The sequence below is a fragment of the Saccopteryx bilineata genome, chromosome 1 (assembly GCF_036850765.1).
Source record: "Saccopteryx bilineata isolate mSacBil1 chromosome 1, mSacBil1_pri_phased_curated, whole genome shotgun sequence".
Taxonomy (NCBI): domain Eukaryota; kingdom Metazoa; phylum Chordata; class Mammalia; order Chiroptera; family Emballonuridae; genus Saccopteryx; species Saccopteryx bilineata.
In genome coordinates, this window is record NC_089490.1 from 125,154,017 (window position 1) to 125,180,311 (window position 26,295).

Consider the following 26,295-nt stretch of genomic DNA (forward strand, 5'->3'; position numbering starts at 1 on the left):
ACTTTTAAAAAGGTGTTAGATACAACTGAAGAAAAAGAACCCAATTCAAAACGGGGCAAATGACTTGAATAGATATCTCTCCAAAGAAAGGCCAACATGCACATGAAATATGTTCAACATTATTAGAGAAATGTAAATCAAAATCGCAATGAGTTTCCACTTCACAGCCATTAGGATAGCTATTTTTTTTTAAAGGGAAAATAACAAATGTTAGCAAGAATATGGAGAAACTGGATTCCTGTCTACTGTTGGTGGGAATGTAAAATGGTGCAGCCATTGTGGAAAACAATGACAGTTCTTCAAAAAGTAAAACACAGAATTATCATATGATCCTGCAATTCCAATCCTTGGGATATAACCAATATAATTGTGAGTAGGGACTCAAACAGATATTTGTATGCTAATGTTCACAGCGGCATTATTGCAATAGCTAAGATTTAGAAACAACTCAAGTGTTTATTAACAGATGAGTAGATAAACAAAATGTGGTATGTTTTTAGTGAAATATTTAGTCATAAAAAGGAATAAAATTCTGATTTATGATACAACATGGAAGAACCCTGAAAACATTATGCTAAATGAAATAAGTCAGACACAAGAAGACAAGTACCTACTATTCCATTTATATGAAGTACCTAAAACTAGGTCAAGTCACAGAGACAAAAAGTAGAATAGAGGTTACCTGAAACTTGGATGTGGAGGGGTTGGAGAGTTTTAGTTTTAGTTTAGGATGATGAAAAAGTTATTAAAATAGAGCTAATAGCTGCCCAACACTGCGAATTTACTTAATATCACTCAACTGTACACTTAAAAATGGCTGCAATGGGAGACTTTATGTGTGTGTATCACAATCCTAAAAAAGTTGTTACACAGATTCAACATATTGTACATATTAGTAACAAAAAGACCCACATTCTTATAAAAATATTATTAAAAAAAGTGGGATAGCTCTACCAACTCTGTTATTCAAGATGATTTACATGGCAAGAAAAAAAACCAGCTTACAAAAATGTCATGCATCTATTTTACTTACAGTCAAAGGAATACAGAGTGGTCAATACTGTGCATTTTAATCCCCTTATCCATTTCTGAAATCCTGGGAACAGTATCTCACAGCCAGATAGGATACTATGATACTCAGAAGAGCATGGTTGTTTATCTGCAAATTCTGTGGGGCCTCTATTAAACCGGGGTAGGGTGGGGCAGGAAGAGATGGATAGCTTAAAAAAGATACTATGTAATTCTAAGACTAAGTAAAGGAAAAGGGGGTAACATTAACAGAATCTTAAAATGAAAATTTGACTTTTGATTAATAATCATGCCTAAAATATTTCATACACTCTGCCAAAATAGGCCTTCCCCAAAATATAAGGAAAAAGGAATGGTGTAATATGAAGCCATGAAGTAAGAGGCAGGGTTTATGACTGGTATAAACTATACACCAAGAACACTGTTTCTTATTGTTCTACATGTGGGCTTAGCACTAAAATGTCTTTATTTCATGAAATAATTCATAGACCATTCCATCATTAAAAAACAGAATGGTCATTAAAATATGTTTTTGATAAAATAGTTTAAAAATGTTTACAGTAGAATATAAGTATGTATCTCCAGGGGTTGGCAAAAGTAGGTTTACAGTTCTGAGGCTGTGTCATAGAGCTTATTCTTCTATTATTTTTATTTTCCGTTTGAACAACTGTAAACCTAGTTTTGCTCACCCCTCTATATGTATCATGATCCCAATAAAATATATGTACCTATCAGTATATATGTCTCTATATGTATGTTTAAAAATGGATATTACATAAAAATGTTAATAAAGGCTGTATTTGATGAAGATAACAAGAAATAATTTATCTCTTGCTTATCTTTTTTTTGCACTAGATACTACATTAAATGTATTCCTTTTTTGGCTTTTAATTAAGTGTAAAAGAGTACCATATTATACTATGGTCTCATGTTTATCTTTTAAAGTAAACTGTATTTTCCATACTATCTATAATAAAAATTACTTTGCCAGTCAGAAAAAAAAAGATGGATATTTAGTTTCTAAGCAAGTAGCTCTTTATTAAAAATTCAAACATTTGGTTGACATTTTATTTATTTTGTCTATTTCCTTAACTACTTAAAAGAACTCTCGTATATTACACTGGGGAACAAAATTTTTGTTGCATCCACAAAAACACTTGTTCTTACCTAATTTGAGTGTGCTAATCTCAAATCTGACATTAGTTTTTCTCTGTAAGCTACTGTTTTTTTTTTCAATTCAAGATTTTAGGTTTTCATCTTAATGTAAAACTTTCAACATTTAGTTTAACATAATGAAGTAGATAGACTGTCTTCTTGGGTATTATCTTTGTGAAAATATAATTTATATAATGTAGTAAATACACTAATACACTAAAAGATATGACTACATCAGAATTTGTCTACAATTTCAAAATAGAACATATTAAAATACTTCTTTTAATCATAAAATTTGCACAAAACTTATTTAAATTCTCTTCAGGCAAAAATTTGCGTTTGTTGCTCTTGCATTTGTGTACTTGTTGAGGAAAGTCTCCAGCAGTAGTCTGCTCATCACTAACAGCTCCAAGTTTTTCGGGAAACTTATCAAGGTGACTGTTCAGGAAGTGAATCTCAATGCTCATGTTACATCCAATGTCGCAGAAAGCCAACAACATCCTTTGAACCAGAAGTTCATAGTTTTCTGCTTTTTTGTTGCCAAGGAAGTTCTATGTAACTGCCACAAGACTGCCATGCTGCTTTCTCCTCCTTATTCATCTTCCTGGCTAATTCTTCACATATGAGAATTCAAATTTGAGGTCCATCGAATACACCTGCTTTTATCTTCTCGAAAGACAAGGCAGGAAAAGCAGAAATAATATGTTGAAAGCATTCACTTTCTCTATTCAAAGCCTGAACAAACTGCTTCATTAAGCCAAGTTTGATGTGAAGTGGGGGAAAATGATCCTATCTCGATTAAATACAGGTTCATTCACAATATTTTGCATCCCTACTTCCAGACTTCATGTTTTGGCCACTCCTTCTGTGTCTAGTGTTTCTCCCAAGCTCGGCTGTCCCACAAACACAGAAAGCAAGGATACTTTGTGAAACCTCTCTATTGTCCTAGCAGGAAATGAACCATTTTAAGATCCACACAAATGATTCAGTTATGCTCCTCATACTTCAGAAAGTTGAGGACAATTTTGTCATTCTTACTAAGTCATTCAATTCGGGTTGGCTAAACTGCTGAGGGATTAATGACTGCTTGGCATCAGAAGAAGACTCTTCAGATTCTACAACCATTTCCTCATGCATCTTATCAAAATACACTTGATCACCATGTTCACTTTCTTTGTCCTTAGAAGAAATAAAACCATTGAAAACTGGAACTGGAGTGTCTCAGAGTGTGGGATAGGTCGTATTGTTGAAGGAATATTAGGATATGCAATCATATTCTGTTTTTTTTATTGTCGATGCCCTTTGTATGGATCAGACAGAAATAACAGTCACTGCTGTGGTCCTTAGGTTCACACCAAACCATGGGAATACCAAAAGGCGTTCCTTTGCGTTTTCTTTTTGTCCAGTCACGAAGCATTTCCTCACAATTATGACACACAATATGAGGAGCCCAATTCTTGTCTTGATTGCCAAGGGGAACTTGAAAATAGGCACGTGTCACAAATGATGAAATATTGTGCCTTTGAGGGTGAAGTGTGTAACAACCACATATATAACAGGAGGTGTCAGGACTATTCTTACATTTACACCTACTCGAAGAAGCCATAATTAAATCTTAAAACAAAATAAGAGGGTGTTTTTATCAGATAATAATTTTAAAATTTTAAAACTACAATTATGTAAAAGTGATGTTTGTAAAAGATTAATTGCCTTGTGATTATGTTCAATCCAAGAGTCGTTGCCCTTTAACTCCAATTTAGAAACCAATACATGCCGTTAACTGTAACAAAAAGAAATTAAAATTGCATAAAAACTACAGCATGCACCAAAAAAAGGATTTCAGATTTGTAATCAGCGATGCAGAAGTATATAGAAACAGTTCTAAAACCTCATGCAACAGAAAATGAAAAGAAAACTGTTCCCCAGTGTAATGAACTGAAAAGCAGTGTCTGGGAAGTATAGCAATAGAGCAGGAACTGAGAGCAAAGTACAGGGTCTTGGAGTCACTGCATTCACTCCCCAGGTATGGCTAGAGAACAAAGACCTTTCCTTACCTGTTGCTTCACCTCACATTCTTCACTTAGCAATGCTAACCTAAGTTAACCTTAGAGTTGACAGGTTCCTTAGTCTTTAAATATAAAATGTTTTACCAACAATAAAATTAAAGACTATAGTTTCTAGAGTCACACAGGTCTACATCTAAGATGTAGCTGGGGGATTTACTCACCATCTGCCCACAAATAATGCCTTGAAGATTTGGCTCAACAAACTCCCATTTACAAAATATTCAAGTACTTTGTGTTTTCAAAAGTATTTATGTGGAATATTAGTAGTTTCTGCATGTATTCATAACATGTTTCCATGATGGCTACTCCTTCAAATACTGAGAAACTGGGAAGCAGTCCCTCCCTGTTTTCCGATCTACCTCATTCCGATTATCTTTTCCCGTCTAAACCCTAAAAATATTAACTAAGTTCTGTGTCACAGTCAGTTACCAAAAAAATAATCTACAACCTACTGATAAACAATTATAAGAATCTGCTGTTTAGAAATAATACATCTAGGTTAAAACTTCAGTATTTCCAAAGTTTATTTAACTAGAGTCATCCTTAGAAGCACAATGTCACTGAGCTATATGAAAAAGGCAGTGCAGCCTTGTAAAAACTTAAGAATAAAAGTGTTAAAAGGCAAAGAAAGCATGATCTGAAAATGACCTGACAGTTCTGACAATGAAGCAGAAAACAAGCACAACACAAATATATAAATATTACAGATTCTGTTCTAACTTCAGGTTTGCTATTAGGAAGAAGTATATAGAGGTAGAAAAAATTCCGTCATCAGTGTAAGGTCTTTCGCATGATTAAAGTCTAAAAAGGGTTCAGCAAACTACTGCTCACAGGCCAAATCCTGGCAACCTCTTTTTGTCCGAAATAAGAAGTTTTATATTTTTAAATGGTTGTTAAAAAAAAAAAAGATTTTGTGACAAAGACTCATATGGCCCTTTACAGAAAAGTTTGCCAATCCCGCTTATGATAATAAATAACCTTTGCACAAATCTGAATTATTCTCAACACATATTATTTATTCCTTTATACTTAAAAAATAACTAACACCCTTTGGAAACTAGAATAAAATAAAGCCTTAAAGTGTAATAATAAAATATTACACTTTAACTCAATGTAATAAAACATTAAATGCAGAAAGTTATTCCCTCATTCTCAGCTAAAGTACTTTACTTAAGTAGTACTTGACTTACATAGTAAAAAAACAGAAAACTTTGCTAAGTGAAATACATTATGCTGGCAAAAGTTAATCGTAGGTAGAACTCAAACATCTCTAGTGATACAATAAACAGGCACAATCCTTCTGGAAAGCAATTCCAGTATTTATCAAGAAATATACAAATGTTCATAGCCTTTGACACAGTAATGCCACTTTTGGTAAACAATGCTAAGGAAAATATCATTTATTTCTTTTTAAATAATAGTTACAACAGAGACACTTAATGTGGCAGGCATCCTAAATGTCTTACAAAGAAAAATTACATAGGTATTTAATATTGACCTACATTTTTATGCCACTGATCTAGATTCAAAATATACTCCAAATCCAAGCACCCACCAGCACCATTAGACTATTGCGGCTCGCGAGCCACATGCGGCTCTCTGGCCTCTTGAGTGTGGCTCTTCCACAAAATACCACGTGCAGGTGCTACCTCGATAAGGAATGTACCTACATATATAGTTTAAGTTTAAAAAACTTGGCTCTCAAAAGAAATTTCAATCGTTGTACTATTCATATTTGGCTCTGCTGACTGAGTTTGCCGACCACTGCCCTAGTCTATACTATTTTGTCTCATGCAATCTCCTGCTACTACTACATTCTAGTAAGAATCCATCGTTACTCTTAAATAATACTGTCCACATAGCAGTTAGCAATTATTTTCAAATGTCACTCGCTTTAAATATCACTTGCTTGCTTAAAGTCCTCAAATAGTATCCCTTCATTCTTAAAAATAAAATCCAAAAGATAAACCTTTCTCCTCCTTCAGCACCTCTGTTTCCTTTATATCATGTATGATAATCTGTAACTATGTATTTATTTGTGTAATTGTTTTAGTCTATACCCCCTACTAGGCTTTAAACCCTATGATGGTTGAGCTCACATCTGTTTTGCTCAGCACTATACACCCAGTGTATAAGTCTTGAAAACAGCAGGTAACCAGCACTCTCTGTTGAATAAGTGACTGGATCTTTTCAATGTAAACATATGCAGACACTATAAAACTGTGTTATGAAAACAAGTACAAGTTTAATAGAGTTTAAGTTATATTAAAACAATTAAGTCACAAATTTTAAAATTATAATATATTAAAAGTATTTTATATTAAATTATAAGTATTTTATATTAAAATATTTTATATTAAATTTTATATAAGTGTTTTATATATAAAATTATTTTATATTAAATTATGATAAAATTTATTATAAAATTTAAAATTATAATATATTAAAAGTAAATATATTCAAGCAAATGTTATACAATATGAAACCTTTAATGTAAAAATATACCATACTTCCTTATGTATAAGACATGCCTCAATTTGGGGGCCCAAAGTTTGAAAAAAGATGTATTACATAAAATTATTGAACTCATTTTATTCATCATAAAATTCACACAACTCCTCAACACTGTCAAAACTCCCATCCATCAGCTTGTCCTCATCTGTATCTGATGACGAATCACTGTCTTCAACAGCACAAAAACAAGTGCGAAAAAGCGGAAAATGCAAGTAAAAAAACTACAACCACTGTATAAGACACACCCAGTTTCTGGATCCCAAATTTTTCAAAAAAGGGTGTGTCTTATACCTGGGGAAATACGGTAAACCAAACAATACACGCAGAGATTTGAAAATACATATGGGAGGAAAGATAGTAAGACTGCAGAGAAGAACACAGAGCCTTTAATTGTACCACGTTTTACATCTTGAAAAAGAAAAAGGATCTAAACCAAAGGTGACAAAATGCTAAGATATGACAAAGCTGGTTGGTGCATACATGTTCATTATTTTACTTTTCCATATAGCATTAAAAGTGGACCCATTGTCTCACCACTCACAAACAGATTTTATTTTTTATTTTTCTTTAAATTCCTGCCAGTTTGTTAGGCTAAAAATTCTTACTGTTCTAATGTTCATTTCTTTGAGGACTAATAATATATATAGTTTTATTTTAATATTTCTTCCCATCACCTTTGTCCTTTGCCCATTTAAAATTTATCTATTTTTACACTGACATGTATAATTTTTTTCAAAAAGTATTTTCCAGTTTATTAACATGCCTTTAAGTATTGTTTTATCTATAGAAATTTATCTGTAGCTCCTTAGAGCAATTTTAAAGTTAAGACTAAATGATTCAAAATGAAATTAAATTCACTGACCAAGACATTGTAATTTTTTTCTATGATAATTAATAATAACCAGTTACTCAGTATGTTATTTTTTTTAACATGCTCCACTTAGTTTTCCATCTCAGGCAGTAACCTTAACATGGGAAGACATATTACAGTAAACAAAAGAAGTACAGAAATGAATATTTTTTACTATAGGTAACCATATTATTATTCATAGTAATTACAATAGCCAACAGATACTGCCATAAGCATATTATAGGCATTATCCAATTTAAACCCCATCTTCATGCTGGGATTCCATCTGATGCTCTTGTAAGTAAGAACAGGATTGCTGAAATGTCAGCTAACTTATTATTAAAAGACTGACTCTGGAAACATTTGTAACTTTTTCTTAATGTGTTAAGTACTATACCTTTCATGTACTCTTAACAATTGTAGGAAAAAATGAGAAACTTCTACTCTCTTAATGCTCAACTATTGTGTAACTTCTAAAAGATTAAGCCCATCACTGAATATGTTCCATATTATTGATTATAAGCCACCAAAGGTTGTTGTAAACAGCTAATTCTCAAAGACAGACACATGTACAATAGCCTGGTTACAATTACAACAGGGAAGAAACAATGAATGTGGGATATATAGTGTGTCCATAAAGTCATGGTGCACTTTTGACCTGTCACAGGAAAGCAACAAAAGACGATAGAAATGTGAAATCTGACCAAATAAAAGGAAAACCCTCCCAATTTCTGTAGGATGATGTGGCAGCATATGTGCATGCAGATGACATAACACCGTGTATACAGCAGAGCAGCCCACAGCTATGCCAGTCGAGATGTGGATGGTACAGAGGGAAGTTCAGTGTGTTCTGTGGCTTGCTAAATTCGAATCCGTGACCAAAATGCAACGTGAATATCAGCGCATTTATAACGAAGCACCACCACATAGGAATAACATTACTCGGTGAGATAAGCAGTTGAAGGAAACCAGCAGTTTGGTGGAGAAACCCCGTTCTAGTAGGCCATCAGTCAATGACGAGTCTGTAGAGGCTGTACGGGATAGCTACCTAAGGAGTCCTAAAAAAATCTGTGTGTGAGCCCACATTGAACTGCACTGAATAGGTATGAAACTGGGAGAGTTTTCCTTTTATTTGGTGCAGATTTCACATTTCTATCATCTTTTGTTGCTTTCCTGTGACCGGTCAAAAGTGCACCATGACTTTACGGACACACTGTATAAACAAAGGTTTATTAGTTCATTCCCACCTACCTACTCCATTCTCCCTTGAACCACACAGAATACTTACTAAAAGTATACTAATGTCAAAAACTGTTCCAGGCATTATAAAGTTTCTGACCTCAAGGAGCTAGGTCTGGTGAGAGAGATATGAATGTAAACAAATAATTAAAACATAGTGAAATTCTGCAACACTGTATGCAGGACAAAGTACAATGGTGACACACAGTAAGGAGAGATCAATTTTACTTGTATGAACTAAGAAAGACAGGGAAGGGGAGTGCCACTTCAGATAGGAAGGAGCACAGAGAATGCACAAAAATATGAAATCATATATTGAACATACCGCATAAGAAGTTCAGTACAACTCTAGCTTGGAAGGATTATAGGTAAGTAAAAGTGAAACAACAATCACGCAGAGGCCAACTCATTAAGGGTCTTGAATGCCACATTACGGAGTTTTGAACTTCATCTTATATATCATCAATGAAAGGTTTTTAAGTAGGAAGAGAAAATCAGACTTACCAGGTTCACTGTTAACATTATTAGGGCAAATTATAGAAAGAGGCCAGACAGGAGGCTGGGAAATGAGTTAGGAAGCTATTACAAGAAATGATATAATCTGAGCTATTGCAGCCAACAGCACCATAGGTGAAGATTAAGTACAGTGTGTCCGTAAAGTCATGGTGCACTTTTGACCGGTCACAGGAAAGCAACAAAAGACGATAGAAATGTGAAATCTGCACCAAATAAAAGGAAAACTCTCCCAGTTTCATACCTATTCAGTGCAGTTCGATGTGGGCTCCACTTGTTGCCCTATACACATCCAAACAATAGTGAAGTTCTTGCCACACACGGGTAAGGACGTCTGGTGTAACAGTGAATAACATCTGTGATTCTCTGTTTTAAGTGATTGTTGTTGATACGTTCAATGTACACGTTACTTCACATAACCCCAAAAGTAAAAGTCCAAGGGTGTCAGATCCGGGGATCATGGTGGCCATGGCTTGACAGAACCCCTGCCTACCCACCACCGGGGGAATGTTCTATCCAGAAACTCACGAACAATGGTGGCGTAGTGTGGAGGAACGCCGTCCTATTGAAAGATGACACCTTCTGGAAATTGTGGCACTGCATACAATTCCAACATATCAAGATAGGACGTTGCCATCACAGACTGCGCCGCGAAAAAAAATGGGCCTATCACCTTATCTTGCATCAGGACACACCACATGTTCACTTTAGGGGTGTTACGTTCGTACTCAGCTTTAGACATGAGGATGTTCAGCAGGCCATATTTGGACGTTCTGGCGATGAACATGTCCACAGATATGGAAGGTTGCCTCATTGCTAAACACAATCTTCTGCAAAAATATTGCATCTCTGTTAATCTCATGAAGCATATCGGTAGCAAATGCACATCGTGTGGGTCTATCCACCCGTTTGATAGCGTGCAACAGCCGCAATTTGTACCCCGTAAAACAGAGACGTTTCTTTAACACCTTATGAACTGTAGTCTTGCTTAGGTGTAATTGTCAAGTACACGCACACACAGATTTTTTAGGGCTCCTTAGGTAGCTATCCCATATAGCTTCTACAGACTCATCACTAACTGATGGCCTACCAGAACGGGGTTTCTCCACCAAACTGCCGGTTTCCTTCAACTGCTTATCCCACCGAGTAATGTTATTCCTATGTGAAGGCGCTTCATTATAAACGCGCCAATATTCACTTTGCACTTTGGTCACGGATTCGAATTTAGCGAGCCACAGAACACACTGAACTTTCCTCTGTACCGTCCACATCTCGACTGGCATGGTCGTGGGCTACTCTGCTGTATACACGGTGTTACGTCATCATCTGCGCATGCGTACATGCTGCCACATCATCCTACAGAAACTGGGAGGGTTTTCCTTTTATTTGGTGCAGATTTCACATTTCTACTGTCTTTTGTTGCTTTCCTGTGACCGGTCAAAGTGCACCATGACTTTACAGACAAACTGTAGTTACGAGTAATATTTAGTGAGCAAAACTGGCAGAACTACCTCATAAACTGCTGGTGAGAAGGTACAGCGCTATGGAAAATAGTCTGACATCTCCCTAAAAAGTGAAAAAAATAAAGCTGCCATATGACTCAGCAAATCTACTTCTAGGTATGCCCAAGAAAACCAAAAATATACATTCACACAAAAACCTGTATATAAATGTTTACAGCAGCACACATTATTTAAAATAGACCAATAGAAGAAATAACCCAAATGTCCAGCAGCTGATGAATGAATAAACAGAATATTATTCAGCCATAAATGGAATGAAGTATTGAAATATGTGAGAGCATAGATGAACCTTGAAAACATTATCCTAGGTAAAAGAAGCCAAACAAATAGACCACATGTTGTATGATTCTAATTACATGAAATACTCAATAGGCAAATCCACAGGAAAGAAAGTAGGTTAGTGGTTTCCAAGGGCTGGAGGAGGGATAGGGGCTTCTTTTTAAAAAAAGAAACATTATGGGCCCTGGTTGGTTGGCTCAGTGGTAGAGCGTCGGCCTGGCGTGCAGGAGTCCCAGGTTCGATTCCCGGCCAGGACACACAGGAGAAGCTCCCATCTGCTTCTCCACCCCTCTCTCCTTCCTCTCTATCTCTCTCTTCCCCTCCCGCAGCCGAGGTTCCATTGGAGCAAAGTTGGCCCAGGCGCTGAGGATGGCTCCATGGCCTCTGCCTCAGGCGCTAGATAGAATGGCCCTGGTTGCAACAGAGCAACGCCCCAGATGGGCAGAGCATAGCCCCCTGGTGGGCTGCTGGGTGGATCCCTGTCGGGCGCATGCAGGAGTCTGTCTGACTGCCTCCCCGTTTCCAACTTCAGAAAAATACATAAAAGAAAAGAAAAGAAACATTATGAAAATGTTATGGGGTGATACAAATGTTATAAAATTAGTGGTCATGGTTGCATTACTTTGTGAATATACTAAAAACTGCTGAATTGTATACTTTAAAGGAGAAATTTTATGCTATGTGAATTATATCTCAATTTTTTTTAAAGGTAGAGCTAAATGATTAGGGATGGAAACAAAAGGGGAGGGGCAGAGGAAAAGATGAGTTCTTTTGGGGGCATACTGAATTCCCTGTTTGTGGATTGGTCTGGTGGCTATGACCTAACTGTAGGCAGCTTGATATGCTGGTCTGATGCTTAAAATAGAGCTATATATACTCCTGAATCTTCAACCTGTGGGCAGCCACAGAACTCCACTGTGGTTATAAGCATGAGCAAACTACTTAATCTCTCAAATACCCAAGCCATTATTACTTCAACTGTAAAAGTGGGTAAGCACACAGGACTGTATACAGATTAGAATTAAATACCACGAAAATCCTTTTTTAAAATGGACATCTACACTTGGACTGCTCTTTGCAAAACCAGTCACTGTTTTTCAAAATAAATATAATGGAGCCAGACAAGCTCCAGGATAGGAAAGCTAAAACTCTGAGGGTTATGAAGGATTTCTGTTCTGACTAGGGAACTAGGGTGTTAAAAGTCCAAAGTTTTTTTATTGACATTCATTAAATGGACAAAGAAAAAAAAGACATCTTTACAATGATGAATACTCAAAATAATGAGAATGTCAAATCTTACCTTAAGACTAGAGGGAATAAAATTTGTACCACTTCCAAGACATAAAACTGGTTCAAAAATCTGAATAAACTCAAGGAAATTTTGCACAACAAATTTAAAAAAGATAACAAATTTTTTGCACAACAAATTTAAAGATATTATAAGCATACATCTGTAACCAGTAGAAGTCATGTGGTATTCTCCCATAAATTAACACTTGGTGGTCAGAATGTGAAGCTTAATCAATCATGGATTTGATCCTAATAATTACAGATGTCAATATAATTTTTATGTTTTATATTCCATATTTGAGCTATTCTTTAATTGGCTGATACTAATTTCTTTATCCAAGATACATCTCCATTATACAATCTGTTGAGACTTTAAAAGAAAGGAAGACCTTTCAAATGGTAGTTCATTTTTTTTTTTCCAGGCCTGCTTGAACACTCTAATTTTTTCAAAGTAAATGCTTCAGGCCGTGGGACACTCAGCTAAGAGCATCGAGGGGGCAAGGGGGGGGGCGAGGGGGTGCCGAGAGGCAAGGGGTGGGGACAGGCGGTGGCTCACCTCGCGGCGGACTGCCCGCCCGCTCCCAAGATCCAACTACAAGCTTTTTTTTTTTCTTTTTCTTTTTTTTGGTACTTTTCTGAAGTTGGAAACAGGGAGGCAGTCAGACAGACTCCCGCATGCGCCTGACTGGGATCCACCCAGCACGCCCACCAGGGGGCGATGCTCTGCCCATCCGGGGCGTAGCTCTGTTGTGACCAGAGTCATTCTAGTGCCTGAGGCAGAGGCCACAGAGCCATCCTCAGTGCCTGGGCCAACTTTGCTCCAATGGAGCCTTGGCTGTGGGAGGGGAAGAGAGAGACAGAGAGGAAGGAGAGGGGGAGGGGTGGAGAAGCAGATGGGTGCTTCTCCTGTGTGCCCTGGCCGGGAATCGAACCCGGGACTTCTGCACACCAGGCCAACGCTCTACCACTGAGCCAACCGGCCAGGGCGCAACTACGAGCTTTTTAACTGCATGGTAGTTCATTTTTAAAAACCAAAAACTACTGAAAAAGTGACATATGTCCTTTAATATACTATGTTGACATTCACATTATTTTTAGATAAATGAAATCACATGCTATATATACAATGTGCTATGACAGAGCTTAACTTACATAATGAACATTTTTCAATGTCAGTACATATATAGTTTGGGTTTTTTTGATAATTGTATAATTTAATTTGTACAAATACACCATAAATTACTTCACCAATTCCCTATTGGTAGACATGTAGGTTATTTTCACTTAAAAAAATCATAAACAACACTGCGATAAACATTCCTGTGAATTCATCCTAAACCCGTATCCAACTGAATCCTTGGGATAAATTCTTAGAAGTGAAACTGATCTAGAAGTGGTCAAATGACATTCAGCTTACACTGTAATACATACTGCCAAACTGACCTGCAGAAAGTTCTAAGATTATTTCTACATACCCTTCCCAGCACTGTTATCATGTCAATCTGAGCCAAAATGAAAGTAAAAAATGTTACTTGTTTGAACTTGCATTTCTATGTTAATAAAGTATCTTTTTATGTTTATATATCACTTACTTATTTTCTTGGTGGATAGATTGGCTATTTATATCCTCACCCCCCTTTTTCCTTTTCAATGCTTGCTAGTTTCTAAAAGTTATACAATAGAGCTTCCTGCTTGATATATGATGCAAATAGTTTCAGCAGGTTTCCATTTGTCTTGTATTTTTGTTAAAGATGTCTTAATTTTTATGTACACAAATAGCTCAATCTTTTCCTGAATGCTTTAAGAATATTTTGAAAATGAAAATGATCCCTACTTTTCTCACTGGAGAAAAATATCTAATCCCAATTACACAATAAAAAAACTAACCTAATGTTAATTCACTCAATCTGTGTTATTTACATAATAATGCAAGAACAAGGATTTAAGACAGATATTATCATTTTTATTAAAGATAACAAGGTAGAACCAGGGTTCTCACCATGGGAGAAAGAAGATATGGAGAAAGGTGAAAAAAAAAAATCCATGATTTTATAATGAAATATATTTCTTAGCTCTGCATTGAAAAAGGCCCTGAAGCAGTGACACCCCAATCACAATAAAAACATACCTAATATCCAGGTATTTTTAATTATCATTCCCTAGTAAAAGGAATTAGGTCTCTTTGGACAAATGGTTAAATCCAAGGTAGGGCCGTGGACAGAATGAACCTGGAACACGCTGTGACAAAAGTAGAGGTCAAAAACTGATGGGGCCTGACCAGGCAGTGGCACAGTGGATAGAGCGTCAGATTGCAATGCGGAAGACACAGGTTCAAAACCTCGAGGTCGCCAGCTTGTGCGCGGGCTCATCTAGTTTGAGCAAAGCTCACCAGCTTGGACCCATGGTCCCTGGCTCGAGCATGGGGTTACTCGGTCTGCTGAAGGCCCGTGGTCAAGGCACATATGAGAAAGCAATCAATGAACAATTAAGGTGTCGCAATGAAAAACTGATGGTTGATGCTTCTCTTCTCTCTCCGTTCCTGTCTGTCTGTCTGTCTGTCCCTATCTATCCCTCTCTCTGTAAAAAAACAAACAAACTGATGGGGACATGTCAAAAGGACACAGAGACTAGCTTGAAAGAGATTCCACTGGCTATATCAAAACAAATTTGAGAATCAATATCAGTAATTATAGTATTAAACTTTAACACACTGAATAAAAAAGAATCCATGATTCCATACCAATACAAATAAGACAAACCAAACAAAAAAGGAGAGTGATGAGAAAATAGAAAGGCATTATTATGGTGGATGTCAACCAATAAATGTAGAAGCAATAACAGAGTTAGAAGATTAACTACCATTATGCAATCACTACAGTAGTGATTTATTCCAGTGAGAGTTATTAGTGGATGCTACCTCCCACTGGGTGCAAATATGTTGGCAAACAGGATATTTATATTCTCAAAGTATCTCCCTACAGAGTACAAAATATAAAGGAAGCGAAGACAACTTTACAGAAAGAAAACAGACATCACCTTACATTAATAATCAAAACGTTAAGCTCATCGATAATGGGACAAACCTATGCCTGCTGATATGATGCACAGAGAAGGACATAACATATTCGAGGCCCAAACTCTTTAAACCAGTTTTTCAACTACCAATCGAGACCAGTCTGCCAGAAATTTTGTGCTGGTCTGAGAGTTAACCACCCTGATGTTGTATGAAGATTACAGACCCAATGATCTTACTCAAATTTGCTTATGCTCAGGGTGATTTCTGCCTTAGTGGTCCCTGAAATAATTCTATTTTCACTGGTCCCCAAGTATAAAAAGGTTGAAAGCCACTGGTTTAAACTGAATCTGATCATGAGAAAACAATCAGACAAAACAACTGGTCTGTACCCCTGTCATATATAACTAAGAAAAGCTGAGAAACTGTTCTAGATTTAAAGAGACTTTGAGACATGACAACTGATTTTCTGATGTTGAACCAGGGGAAAAAAGGAACTGCTAAAAAAATAAGAACATTCTGGGAACTCAGAAATTTGATTATGAACTAGATAGACTATATATGAGATAATTTTTTGTACCAATGTTGAATTTCCTAAATTTTACCACTGCATTGTGGTTCTACAAGAAAGTGCTCTTCTTGTTAGAATAGGGTCACTCACACTGCAGTGTGAAAGCAGCCAAACACACAGAGCAAGCAAGCATGTCTAGTTTCAGAGTAACAGGTATTCATGGTACTATTTTTTATTACTTTTCCATAGATCTGAAAGTATTCAAAACAAAAAAAATGAAAAATTACATAAGCTAAGTACTATGTCCCTACTTAAATCTCAAATATTTTATTTTACTACTCATTTCTACTAAGATCAAAATAATATAATTTCCATAAATCTAGTCACTATGATAATATAGTTAAGAGATGCAGGAAATCTACTGCCTTCCTAAGGCATAAAGCCTCTAAATTAAGTTATATACAAAGAGGATCACTGTCTAGAAACACTGCTCTTCAATATACATCTAAGACTAGTAAGCCCCGTCCATGAAGGGAGTGATTTGGTCTCTTCTGCTCCTCCGTGTGTCTCCAGCCCACAAAGTGGGCACTAATATTTGTGGAATTAAGGAATTAGTTTCATTGTTAAAACCTGAATTTTAAGAGATGTCAAACCATAATTTTTTTCCTTTCACTTATTTCCAATAAGTGAAACTTTCATTTGTATGTTTTTAAAGCTCTGTATTTATAAAAACTCAAGTCAGAATGAAACATGAGCAGTAATTTTTAACATTAAGGTCTAGTTATAATTAAGTAAATATTTATTCTTAAGTTGACCTAAATACAGTGCCTCAAGGTTGTGTAGTTTATTCTAAAATTCAGGTGCTCATAACTATTCGACAGTCCTATAAAAGTCTATAAAATGTGAACTTTCACAATTTGTCACTTCTGAACAGGCCCTTCCTAACACTCCATTAACACATTACTAAGCTCTGAGCCTCCGGTGTGCATGTAAAGCAATTCAGAGCCAATGTGCCACTTTTTATTCCTGCAAACAAAATAAGCTCCTCTATTTTTTATTCCTCAGCTACATTTCATTTCTTATTTAAAAATACTCACTTACATATTTAACTACCATATTTTTCGCTCCATAAGACTCACTTTTTCCCCAAAAGTGGAGGGTAAATGCCCGTGCATCTTATGGAGCGAATGTTCATTTTCTTTAGCTGCTGTGGGTTCCCGGACGACTAAAAAAGAATTTGAACATTTAAAGTCTCTTCTCATTTGTTAATAACAGTGCTAATGGTTATTAATACTGCTGTTGAGTTTACATTGTTGAAATATTATTGTGGTATATTTTATTAAATATTTTAACACACCATTTGGTTCAGAATACTTTTTTTCTTATTTTCCTCCTTAAAACCCTAAGTGCGTCTTATGGTCAGGTGAGTCTTATGGAGTGAAAAATACAGTAGTTAGTCCACTATTTTAACATTAGCAGAAAGTAAAATGATACTTTAGATTTTAATAATAAAATAAACCATAAAATCTTCATATTTAGAAAATAATTATAACCACAATTTAAATAGGAAAACTATCCAAATTTAGTAGATATTTGTTATTCTTATGAAAGCAAATAAGTTGACCAGTAGAGGGCACTCATTTGAAAGGGGGGAAGAGCCTTGAAGAGAACTACATTTGCAAAATTGCTATGTGTTACTTTATTTTAAAAACAGAATCTTTCTATAGAATGCTAAAGTAAATAAGCTAATATATATAATGCATTACTGGTAGAAAAGGTAAAGCTTAAATTTATATTATAGGAGAACTCATATAAACCTATTCAAGGACTTGAGTTTAACAATTTAAGGATGTTTAATTTAAAGCTATGTGTAACACATATTAGAGTTTCAACCTCAGCACTATTGACATTTTGGGCCATGTAATTATTTGTTCCGGGCTGTCCTGTGCACTAGCCACCAGAGGCGCCAGCAGTAGCTCCCTCCAGTGGTGGCAATAACAGTATCTCCAGATATTGCCAAATGTCCCCTTAAAGGCAAAGTCACCCACTTACCCCTCATTGATAACTACCCATACATGCACAGAAAGCCAGAAAAATTACAGCTTGCAAGTTTGCATAATGCTTTTTTAACACCACTCTTCAATACTGTTTAATATTACAATTTCTCTATATAATATAAATACCTTCTTCAGCAAATAAAATAAATTCCATAATTAACATGGAAAAATTTAAAAATAGAAAACTGATAAATCTGAGCTATTACAGCTCAGAGCACTAAAGATGGAACAAATCAATCTAATTATGAATCCATTCTTCCTTACTGAGTAGAAAACTGTTTCATCAAAGGGCATAAAACTTGGACTGCATTATAAATGTCACATTAACAGAAACATGCAGATGTCAATAAATTGGAGACTGGGAAAAAATACTTCTAGCTAGATCTATGCTTACTAGTATATTATATCCAGTAGATATATATAATATGTTTGTAATTGGTCAACTGATCATTATGATTTCTATGTCTATAACTACTTGTATTTTTTAAGACAAAATTTTTCTTCTATCCAATTTTGCCTTGCTAAACACATCTCAGAGAACATGTTTTCATAATAGCAAAAGATCTTACACTATAAAAACATACATTATTTCTAACCCGGCATTATGTTTGGGGGATTGCTCTGACTTTTTAATAATTTTGCAACACTAATAAGGTATTTCATTATCTCTGGAACTCTTTGATGGACTTCATAAAAGATAAAGGTAAAATCTTTCAGAACAGAAGGTGATTATCATGCGCACAGCCTCAGTATAAACACGCTCCACAAATGTGTCATACCTAATGCTACACCATATCTCTGCCATTAAGATGCCATTACACAGTACTTCAGATAAAATTCTAGTATATGGATAAATCTGGATCGACCTCCAAAATTGAATATTTCTTTGCTCAAAGGCTGATTTTTCATTTCTAAAAAGTTATATAAGGACACAGTAGAAATTCCATTTAACTTAGGCTCAGAAAACTTAATATGCCACCACTTATTAGCCAAGTATCCTTAGGCAGGTTATCACCTGCCAGAGACCATTTTTATCCATAGGATGAAACAATGACTACTTTCCTTATCTATCTCATAGTATATAATAAATCTTTGTAAATTCTAAACCACTAGAAAATATGGTATTACTTGATTTAAAATTATCTTCTCCATGTCTTTGTTTAATGCAGGAAAACTGATGAAAATTCCACATGTGCAGTCTATGTCCTCTGTCATTTTTCTCTCTGACCTACATTATTCACCAATCAAAACCTAACAGCAGTAGTGATATCCCCATTCGCCTTTTCAACTTTTTACAAAAAAATCAAGTCAGCATTTTAGCTTAACTATTTATTAAAAATAAACTAATAGACTATCTTGCCTTTTTTGTAGTTGAACTACACACCAAGAACCTAATGTTTCAGTTGCCTCAGAGACAATCTCTGTCTGATACTTTTCCCAGGTGGCTCACCTAGTGAGGGAGTGTCAGTTCCAAGTTCATACACAGGCAATCAATGTCCCCAGAGTCAAGTCTTCCGGTTTGGCAGCAATACTAATCAGAGTTATGGATTGAGTTTATAAACTTTTTCTACCTCATCCCAAAATGAAGGATAAACTTTTAGCTTTAGTTCTCTAAGATTTATATTGCACTTTACTAATTGTGACCAAAAGGTTTCCTAACCTATTTTATCACATTATCATACATACAGCATTCATGACCTCTGATAGGAAATAGTGTAATGAAATTCCTCAGATTATCAGAAAAGATGGTTGGTACTTCTGCTAAAACCATTTTCCAAAATCCCAGGAACACTTCTATGCTTAACCTGAATTCTATTTAAAACTTCCTTTCACTTCTGGTTTAAATGGTGAAGTATACCAAATAGCCTTGGCTTTAGAAATGAGTTAACTATTTAATTCTCCTTGAAGACAAGAAGAAAACTAAACAAAACCATCATATAGCACTGGCATCATATAGACTTGGCAAGAGAATACCTAGAGAGACTACTATACAGGTGGTCCACTTCAGTTAGACTCCTCCCCTTTACTGATGCTAATTCTTAAACTTGGAAGCCAAATAAAAGTTGCTTCTATGTTCAAATAAAATATTTGCAAATGTGTTATTTCTCCATTTTTTTCCTTATAAAAACTTATCTAATCAATCCTCAAAGTTCTAAATTGCATAAACATCTTCCCAAAGTCACTAATGCCGTCAGAATCTACCTCTCTGTACAAAGTGTTTCTTCAACACACTACACAGCTTGGGACTCGGAGAAAGTTCTCGGTAATTTTTCAGAGCTGACTTGAAAAATTAGTATATCAGATCTAGAATAAAAACTAAGGGTTTAGGACTGCTTAACCTGGGGTAAAGAAGTCTAAGAAATAATCCTACAACGTAAGTCTATTTCGAAGATGAAGTGGTATACCTTTTTCCGTTTGAATCGATATTACACTTAATGTGAAGATTCAGATTATGCATAAAATACGGTAACTCTGGAAATGCATTAACGAGGACAGCTGTGCCACCTCCTCCTGCAGGTCTCTGGGATTAGATTAATCCTTATCTGCTTGATATAACCTGCTCTCTGAAGGTCTCTTTCAGGCCTTTATCATTTGGCTGCTGGTGTTTACTTTGGGGATTTTTCATTAAAATAAAGTCTGAAATTTCATTAATCAACTTTTAATAAAAACAATTTTAATATTTCCTTAAGTAAATTATAGAAGTGCTGCAAAAGTATGGATTGGTAGTGGTAACTTTATATATCATCTGATATACGTCTCTCTACCACTTCAATATGAAGAGAAAACGAAATACCACTGTTTATTTTATCGACCATTAAATGATACATTTCACCAGTACAATTCAACTCTAACCTACCAAAAACCCCTATAAAAATAACTGCCACATTTTTAAAAAATGACTGTTAGGTACAGATAAGATGTAAATTCACTTTTTTGCCCTCTCCCAAAACTTGGAAATAACACTTCTAGTCAAAATACACATATACTAACATAGAATGAATGCCACAAATCTTGAGGTTCTCCCAAAAGAAGGGTTGCATATAACTTTAAAATAAAGCCTTACAACCTAAGTACATTTCTGAGAACTTAATAAAATTACATTCAGTCTTCTTGTCATGAGTAGTCACAAAATAAGGTTAAAAGAAAACAACACTTTTTTTATACCCAAAGGATGGGCCTGCACAAATCAATACGCATAATATTAAAACAAGGTTTACCTCTATTGTAGGATCATATTCATCCACAAAGTGATTCTGAATTAGCTGTATCGTCAAGGCGCTCTTGCCTACGCCACCAGCTCCAACTACCACAAGTTTATATTCAGTCATTTTCAGCAGGCCTTATAATAAAAATAATGAAAATGTGACTAAATTAGAACATGTGTCACACATGGTTAAAATAACCCAAACATTCCGGTAATACCTTTTAACACAAATTCACCTTTATATGGAAAATTATTTTAAAATACCTCACAAAATTCAATGATAAACACTTCAGCTGACTACAGATGTGTACCATAATGAATCGCACTACATTTACAAACTCCCCCATCGACATTTCAGAAAAATGCATTCAGAGTACAAAGTTCTTTTATCTTATATTCAGGTTGTTCTATCTAAACAGACAGTCTGCTGTTCTAACAGTTAATGGCTCTCAAAGGAACACGCCATGACTTTACTCAAATCAAATGTCTCCCACAATGCTCTGTGGACACACCCACACAGAACTGTTGACAGCTCTCTCTCCTAGCTGGCCAGGGCCCCTAAAGTTACAAGTGGATATGTTGAGTGTCTTTGTTGGAGCCAAGAGCTACAGAAAACTTCAAAAAAGCATCACCACAGTTAGTTCTCCTAAACAGCAAGAATCAGATGAGGGCAGGAGGCGGGGAAGGCTTGTCAAAGCTGCACTGTGTAGTAAAAGAAAAGGACAATATCTGATGAACGGTTTAACTTGTAAATACGTACTGGTGAAAATAAAGGTGTAAGAACTAAGAGAACTTTGAGAATTTTGAAATGTTCAGTACAGTTGATTGGATCATCAATCACAATGTATAATCCTATATTATTGCTAAAAAATAGTACTTTGCCCAAAAATGTAATTATGTAAAATTTAAATATAAGCACTGCTCTTAAAGAGATATAAGTGAATATTTCCCAGTAATGCACATTACTTTTACTCTCTGCATCTCACACATCATCTCCCACCAGTTGCAATAAATATTGACAACTTATAAGGTTAACAGTACAAGACAGAAAATATTTTTTAGTCAGTTGTTTCAAACTTTTTTAAATAAAATGAACTTATTTAATTTTATCTCCTCTCCCTTAATAACTACGTTATTACAAACAAGGAATTGCAGAAAGAATGGCAGTAAACGCACATTTTATTATTAACCCCACATTAATGAATGTGCTGATATAAACACTATATACACCCAGCACCTATTTATAGAAGACCAAGACTTATTCAAATAGGCAAAAATATGCAAAGAAAAGATCCTATGGTTTTCCAAATAACAGACTAACCACCTCCTTACCCTATTCCTAGGCCTCTTTCAGAGTAGACAGTCTACACAACTGCTGTTATCCCAGACTGTTGTGCCACAGCTCGCAGGCCTACTCTCGCCTTACTTGTTCTTTTCTAGGGCCACCTTGGGAGCCACTACAAAGTATCTTACTCTGTTTGCTCCCACTTTTATTCAAAATATAGGTCAGAACAAATGGGAGCGATGAGGAGAATCACACCAAAATGTATCCCTGCCCACCAAACTCCACAAAATAATTTGGGTAACCTAGAACAACAGCTCTCAAAATGTGGTCCAGGTTCCTACAGCTTTGGGGAGAAGAGGGTCCAAGAGGTTAAAAACTGTTTTCATAGAAATACTACAATGTTGATTACCCTTTCCACTCTTGTTCTTTCACAAGTGTACAGCTGAGTTTTCCAGATGTGTAATCACAATAGACTGAATGAAGACGCAGATATCTGGATCCAGATGTCTTCTATTAAGTCATATAATTAAGGAGATTTGCAAAAGTGTTAAACAATGCCGCCGTTCTCACTAATTTTGAAAAAGCTGCTTTTCATTAAAAAATGCTATTTATGTTACCAAGTAATGGGCTTCTTGTTTTTATTTTTAAACAAATTAATATGTTTAAAATTCTCAGTTTTCCTTTCTGTGATCAATATTGACATACCCCACATTGGGGTCTTCGGATAACTTTGAAGACTATAAAGGGAGTCTTGTAACCAAAGAGTTTGCTAGCCTAGGAGGGCCTGTGGATAGTAAATTAGAGCCTAGTTTTATATACAGGTGTAAACTCTGAAACACACCTTCTGTTCTACTTGTTTATAAGTGGCTGTTTTGGGGGTGGGGGGGACTTTAAGTTGGATTATGAAAATCAAGTATTATTTAAGTCCACTGGAGAGAACAGGTTCCCAAGGTGGCTTACTGAAGATCACATGCCAGAAGGAGCCTTCTCACCCAAAGCTACAGAAGCTGATAAGGAGTAGAAATGTGACAATTTTGTTAAGGAAAAAAATAAATCACTTTTATTTGCCATAAAACTAAATTATCATCTCATCTACCATCTCTTAAAAACGAAGAATGCCTGTGAATGGCTTCAGCCTCAAAGCAAGTAGTACTGATATCAACCATATTTTTTAAAATTCATTTTAGAGAGGAGAGGGAGAGACAGAGAGAGAGGAGAGACAGAGAGAGAGAAGGGGGAGGAGGAGCTGGAAGCATCAACTCCCATATGTGCCTTGACCAGGCAAGCCCAGGGTTTCAAACCGGCGACCTCAGCATTGATATCAACCATATTTGATGTCTATGTCCAAGCAAGCATTTCAGACCTAAGAGTGACATCTTTCATATGGTTGATCCTGATATGATTATTATGAACAGACTCTTTCCAATTTCCTTTTAAATGAATTTCCATTACAAATGTAACATACATTTTGTGTAGAAATTAGAAAACACCTTTCAGTTGTTAACCACTTGTTTTGATGGACATCAAGATTTAAGGTTAGCTTAAGACTTCAACTCTACCATGCACATGCCTAAGAGTATTTCAAGCAGTTGGTTGAAAGATTGCTATAATTAACTTCTGTTGTCAGTTTTAAAAAAAAAAATTGTTAGTGCTGTTTAAGAATACTGTAATAACTCTTGGGATGGAGGTCAAATTTGTAAGGATGAGGGTAATATACAAGAGATAAGGGAAAGGATGGTTCTGGCTATTACTCTCTACACTCAACCACCAAGAGGGAAAGCCCTGCTTCTGCTGTGCGGGTTTTCTCCGTCGTGTTTTAACTTGACAAAGCAAAACAGACCTTCTCGGATTAACTTTTTCCTTTTCACTAAGTCACAGGCTTTACATTGTAGGGTGTTGGCCACCTGTTCTTCCACCACCATCTCTACCTCCTCCTTTGTGGCCAAGGCAATGTCACAGGCCATGCATGGGGGAGGGGAACAGTCAGGAACTCGGCTGTAGATGCATCCCCCCCCCCTCAACACAATAACCTCAAACAGTGGTCTCTAGGCACTTTCCTTCGTTCTTCCAAAACGCGACCTTCCCCCTTTCTCATGTGTCCCCTTACACGCTGAAAAGGACCACTATCCGTCCGGTCTGCGCTCGAGGGAGAAGTTTATTCCTGCGTCCTAAGGATGCTGGATGCAGCAGAAAAAGCAGCAACGAGGAAGCCGAGCGCTGGGGAGGGAAGAGGTGCGGGAGCAGAGGGAGAGGGGAGGGAAGGACCGCGAAGGGGAGGAGAGCCCGGAGCGCAAGGGGAGTAACCTGCACCGCACCCCAGCGCCCCAGGGACAGCCCGCCCGGCCCGCGATACTCCCCGGCGTCCCGCAGCCGCGCTCTCGGGGAGGAGGAAGGAAGGGGTTCCCCGTCCAGGAAGCAGCACAGGCGGCGGCCGCCTGCAGCCTCACCCTGCTCAGCCCCGCACCGCCTGTTCCTCATGCCCGCGTCGCCGCGTCGCCGCGTCCCCGCGCTCCCGCTGCAGCACCCCCCATCGCGTGCGCCTGCTCCCCGGCGCCCCCACGGCTCGACGCCCGCGCCCTTCCCCGCCCCTCCCGGGACCCCCAATTCATTCACTCGCCGCCGCCCCGCCCGGCGCGGGCCAGGAGGGTCGGGTCCAGGGCAGGGGCCCAGGGAGGCTGGTCCGCTCCGTACCTCTCTCCCGCACCTGGGAGCCGCCGAGCCTCTGGCCCCGCCGCCGCCTTCAAGTGCCTGCACCGCGTTCGCTCCCGGTCTGAAATGGCGGGGGCCGGGAGTGCTGGCCGAGCAGCCGCCGCCGCCGCCACCGCGCCGCTGAGCCTCCGCCGCCGCGGCCGCCGCCTAGGGAAGTCGAGCTCCGAGCACACCGATGAGTTCGGGGCCGGGAGGCCGCAGAGGGCAGAGCTATCGATGCGCTCAGCGCTCGATTCCACTCCAGACGGACGAGCGGGGAGGGAGCGGCTGAGGGCGGTGTGGGGAGAGGGGAAAGAGGTAGCCGGGCGGCGGGGCGGGGCCGGGAGGCGGGGCGGGGCGGGGCGGTGGGGCCGGGCGGGGCCTAGGCCGGGGGCGGGGCGGGGCCGAGCGGGCGGAGACCTAGGTGGCGGGGCCCGGAGGTCGGGGCTTCGGCCCGCGGGAGTGGGGGTTGAGGCCAGACTCAAGCGGCGGCCCGCCCGCGGCTCTTGCTGCAGCGCCCACCGGCAGCCGCCGGTTCGGACCTGGGCCACACGCACGCCAGCACGAACCGTGAGCCGGTCCGCCGCACCCGATCCGGTCTCCACCGAGAAGCTGTGAAAACCCCGCCGTCCCTCGGGATCTGCCTCACTTGCTCACATTCGGTTACTATCATCTACTGATGTAAATAAAAAGGCCGTCACTGAACGTCGGAGGGAGAGACCGGGCCGACGACCCCGGACTCCGCGGCTCTCTGATCTCGGCTAGGCTGTAGCCAGCCTCCACACTCGGGGGCTTGGAAACCTAACCCCAGGCCCAAAGGCAAACCCTTTTATCACTAAATGGGGGAGGAGCCGGTGTGAGGGGGCGAGGGAGGGGTGTTGTTGTTATTTCTATGGATACTGTAAAGCCATCACAGATCACTCTGAACCAGGTCCTCAGATATACCTAGTGCCCCTAATGACACAATCAGAAGGCAAATTATTTTTAAGTAGAAATGCCCCTGATAGTTTGAACCTGAGAAGAATCATTCAACATTAATTGGGAAGATTGAGATTAATCAATTAACATTCAGGGAGTT

General features: G+C 37.8%; 1 protein-coding gene across 3 annotated transcripts in view; it reads right to left on the reverse strand.

Annotated features, from left to right (window-relative positions):
* The window catches only part of KRAS (KRAS proto-oncogene, GTPase), a 45,935-nt gene extending 20,487 nt beyond the window's left edge, over nt 1–25,448 (reverse strand). For 2 of the 3 annotated variants that reach the window (XM_066264900.1, XM_066264896.1), the window contains exons 1-2: nt 25,221–25,375; nt 21,258–21,379 (exon numbers count right to left, since the gene is read on the reverse strand). In XM_066264900.1, coding sequence (XP_066120997.1) covers nt 21,258–21,368 — 111 coding nt within the window. In that variant the 5' untranslated portion in view covers nt 21,369–21,379; nt 25,221–25,375. Of the gene's footprint in view, nt 1–21,257; nt 21,380–25,220 lie in introns of all 3 variants that reach the window. The other variant, XM_066264907.1, reaches the window with a different exon arrangement.
* Between the last annotated feature and the right edge of the window lie 847 nt (nt 25,449–26,295).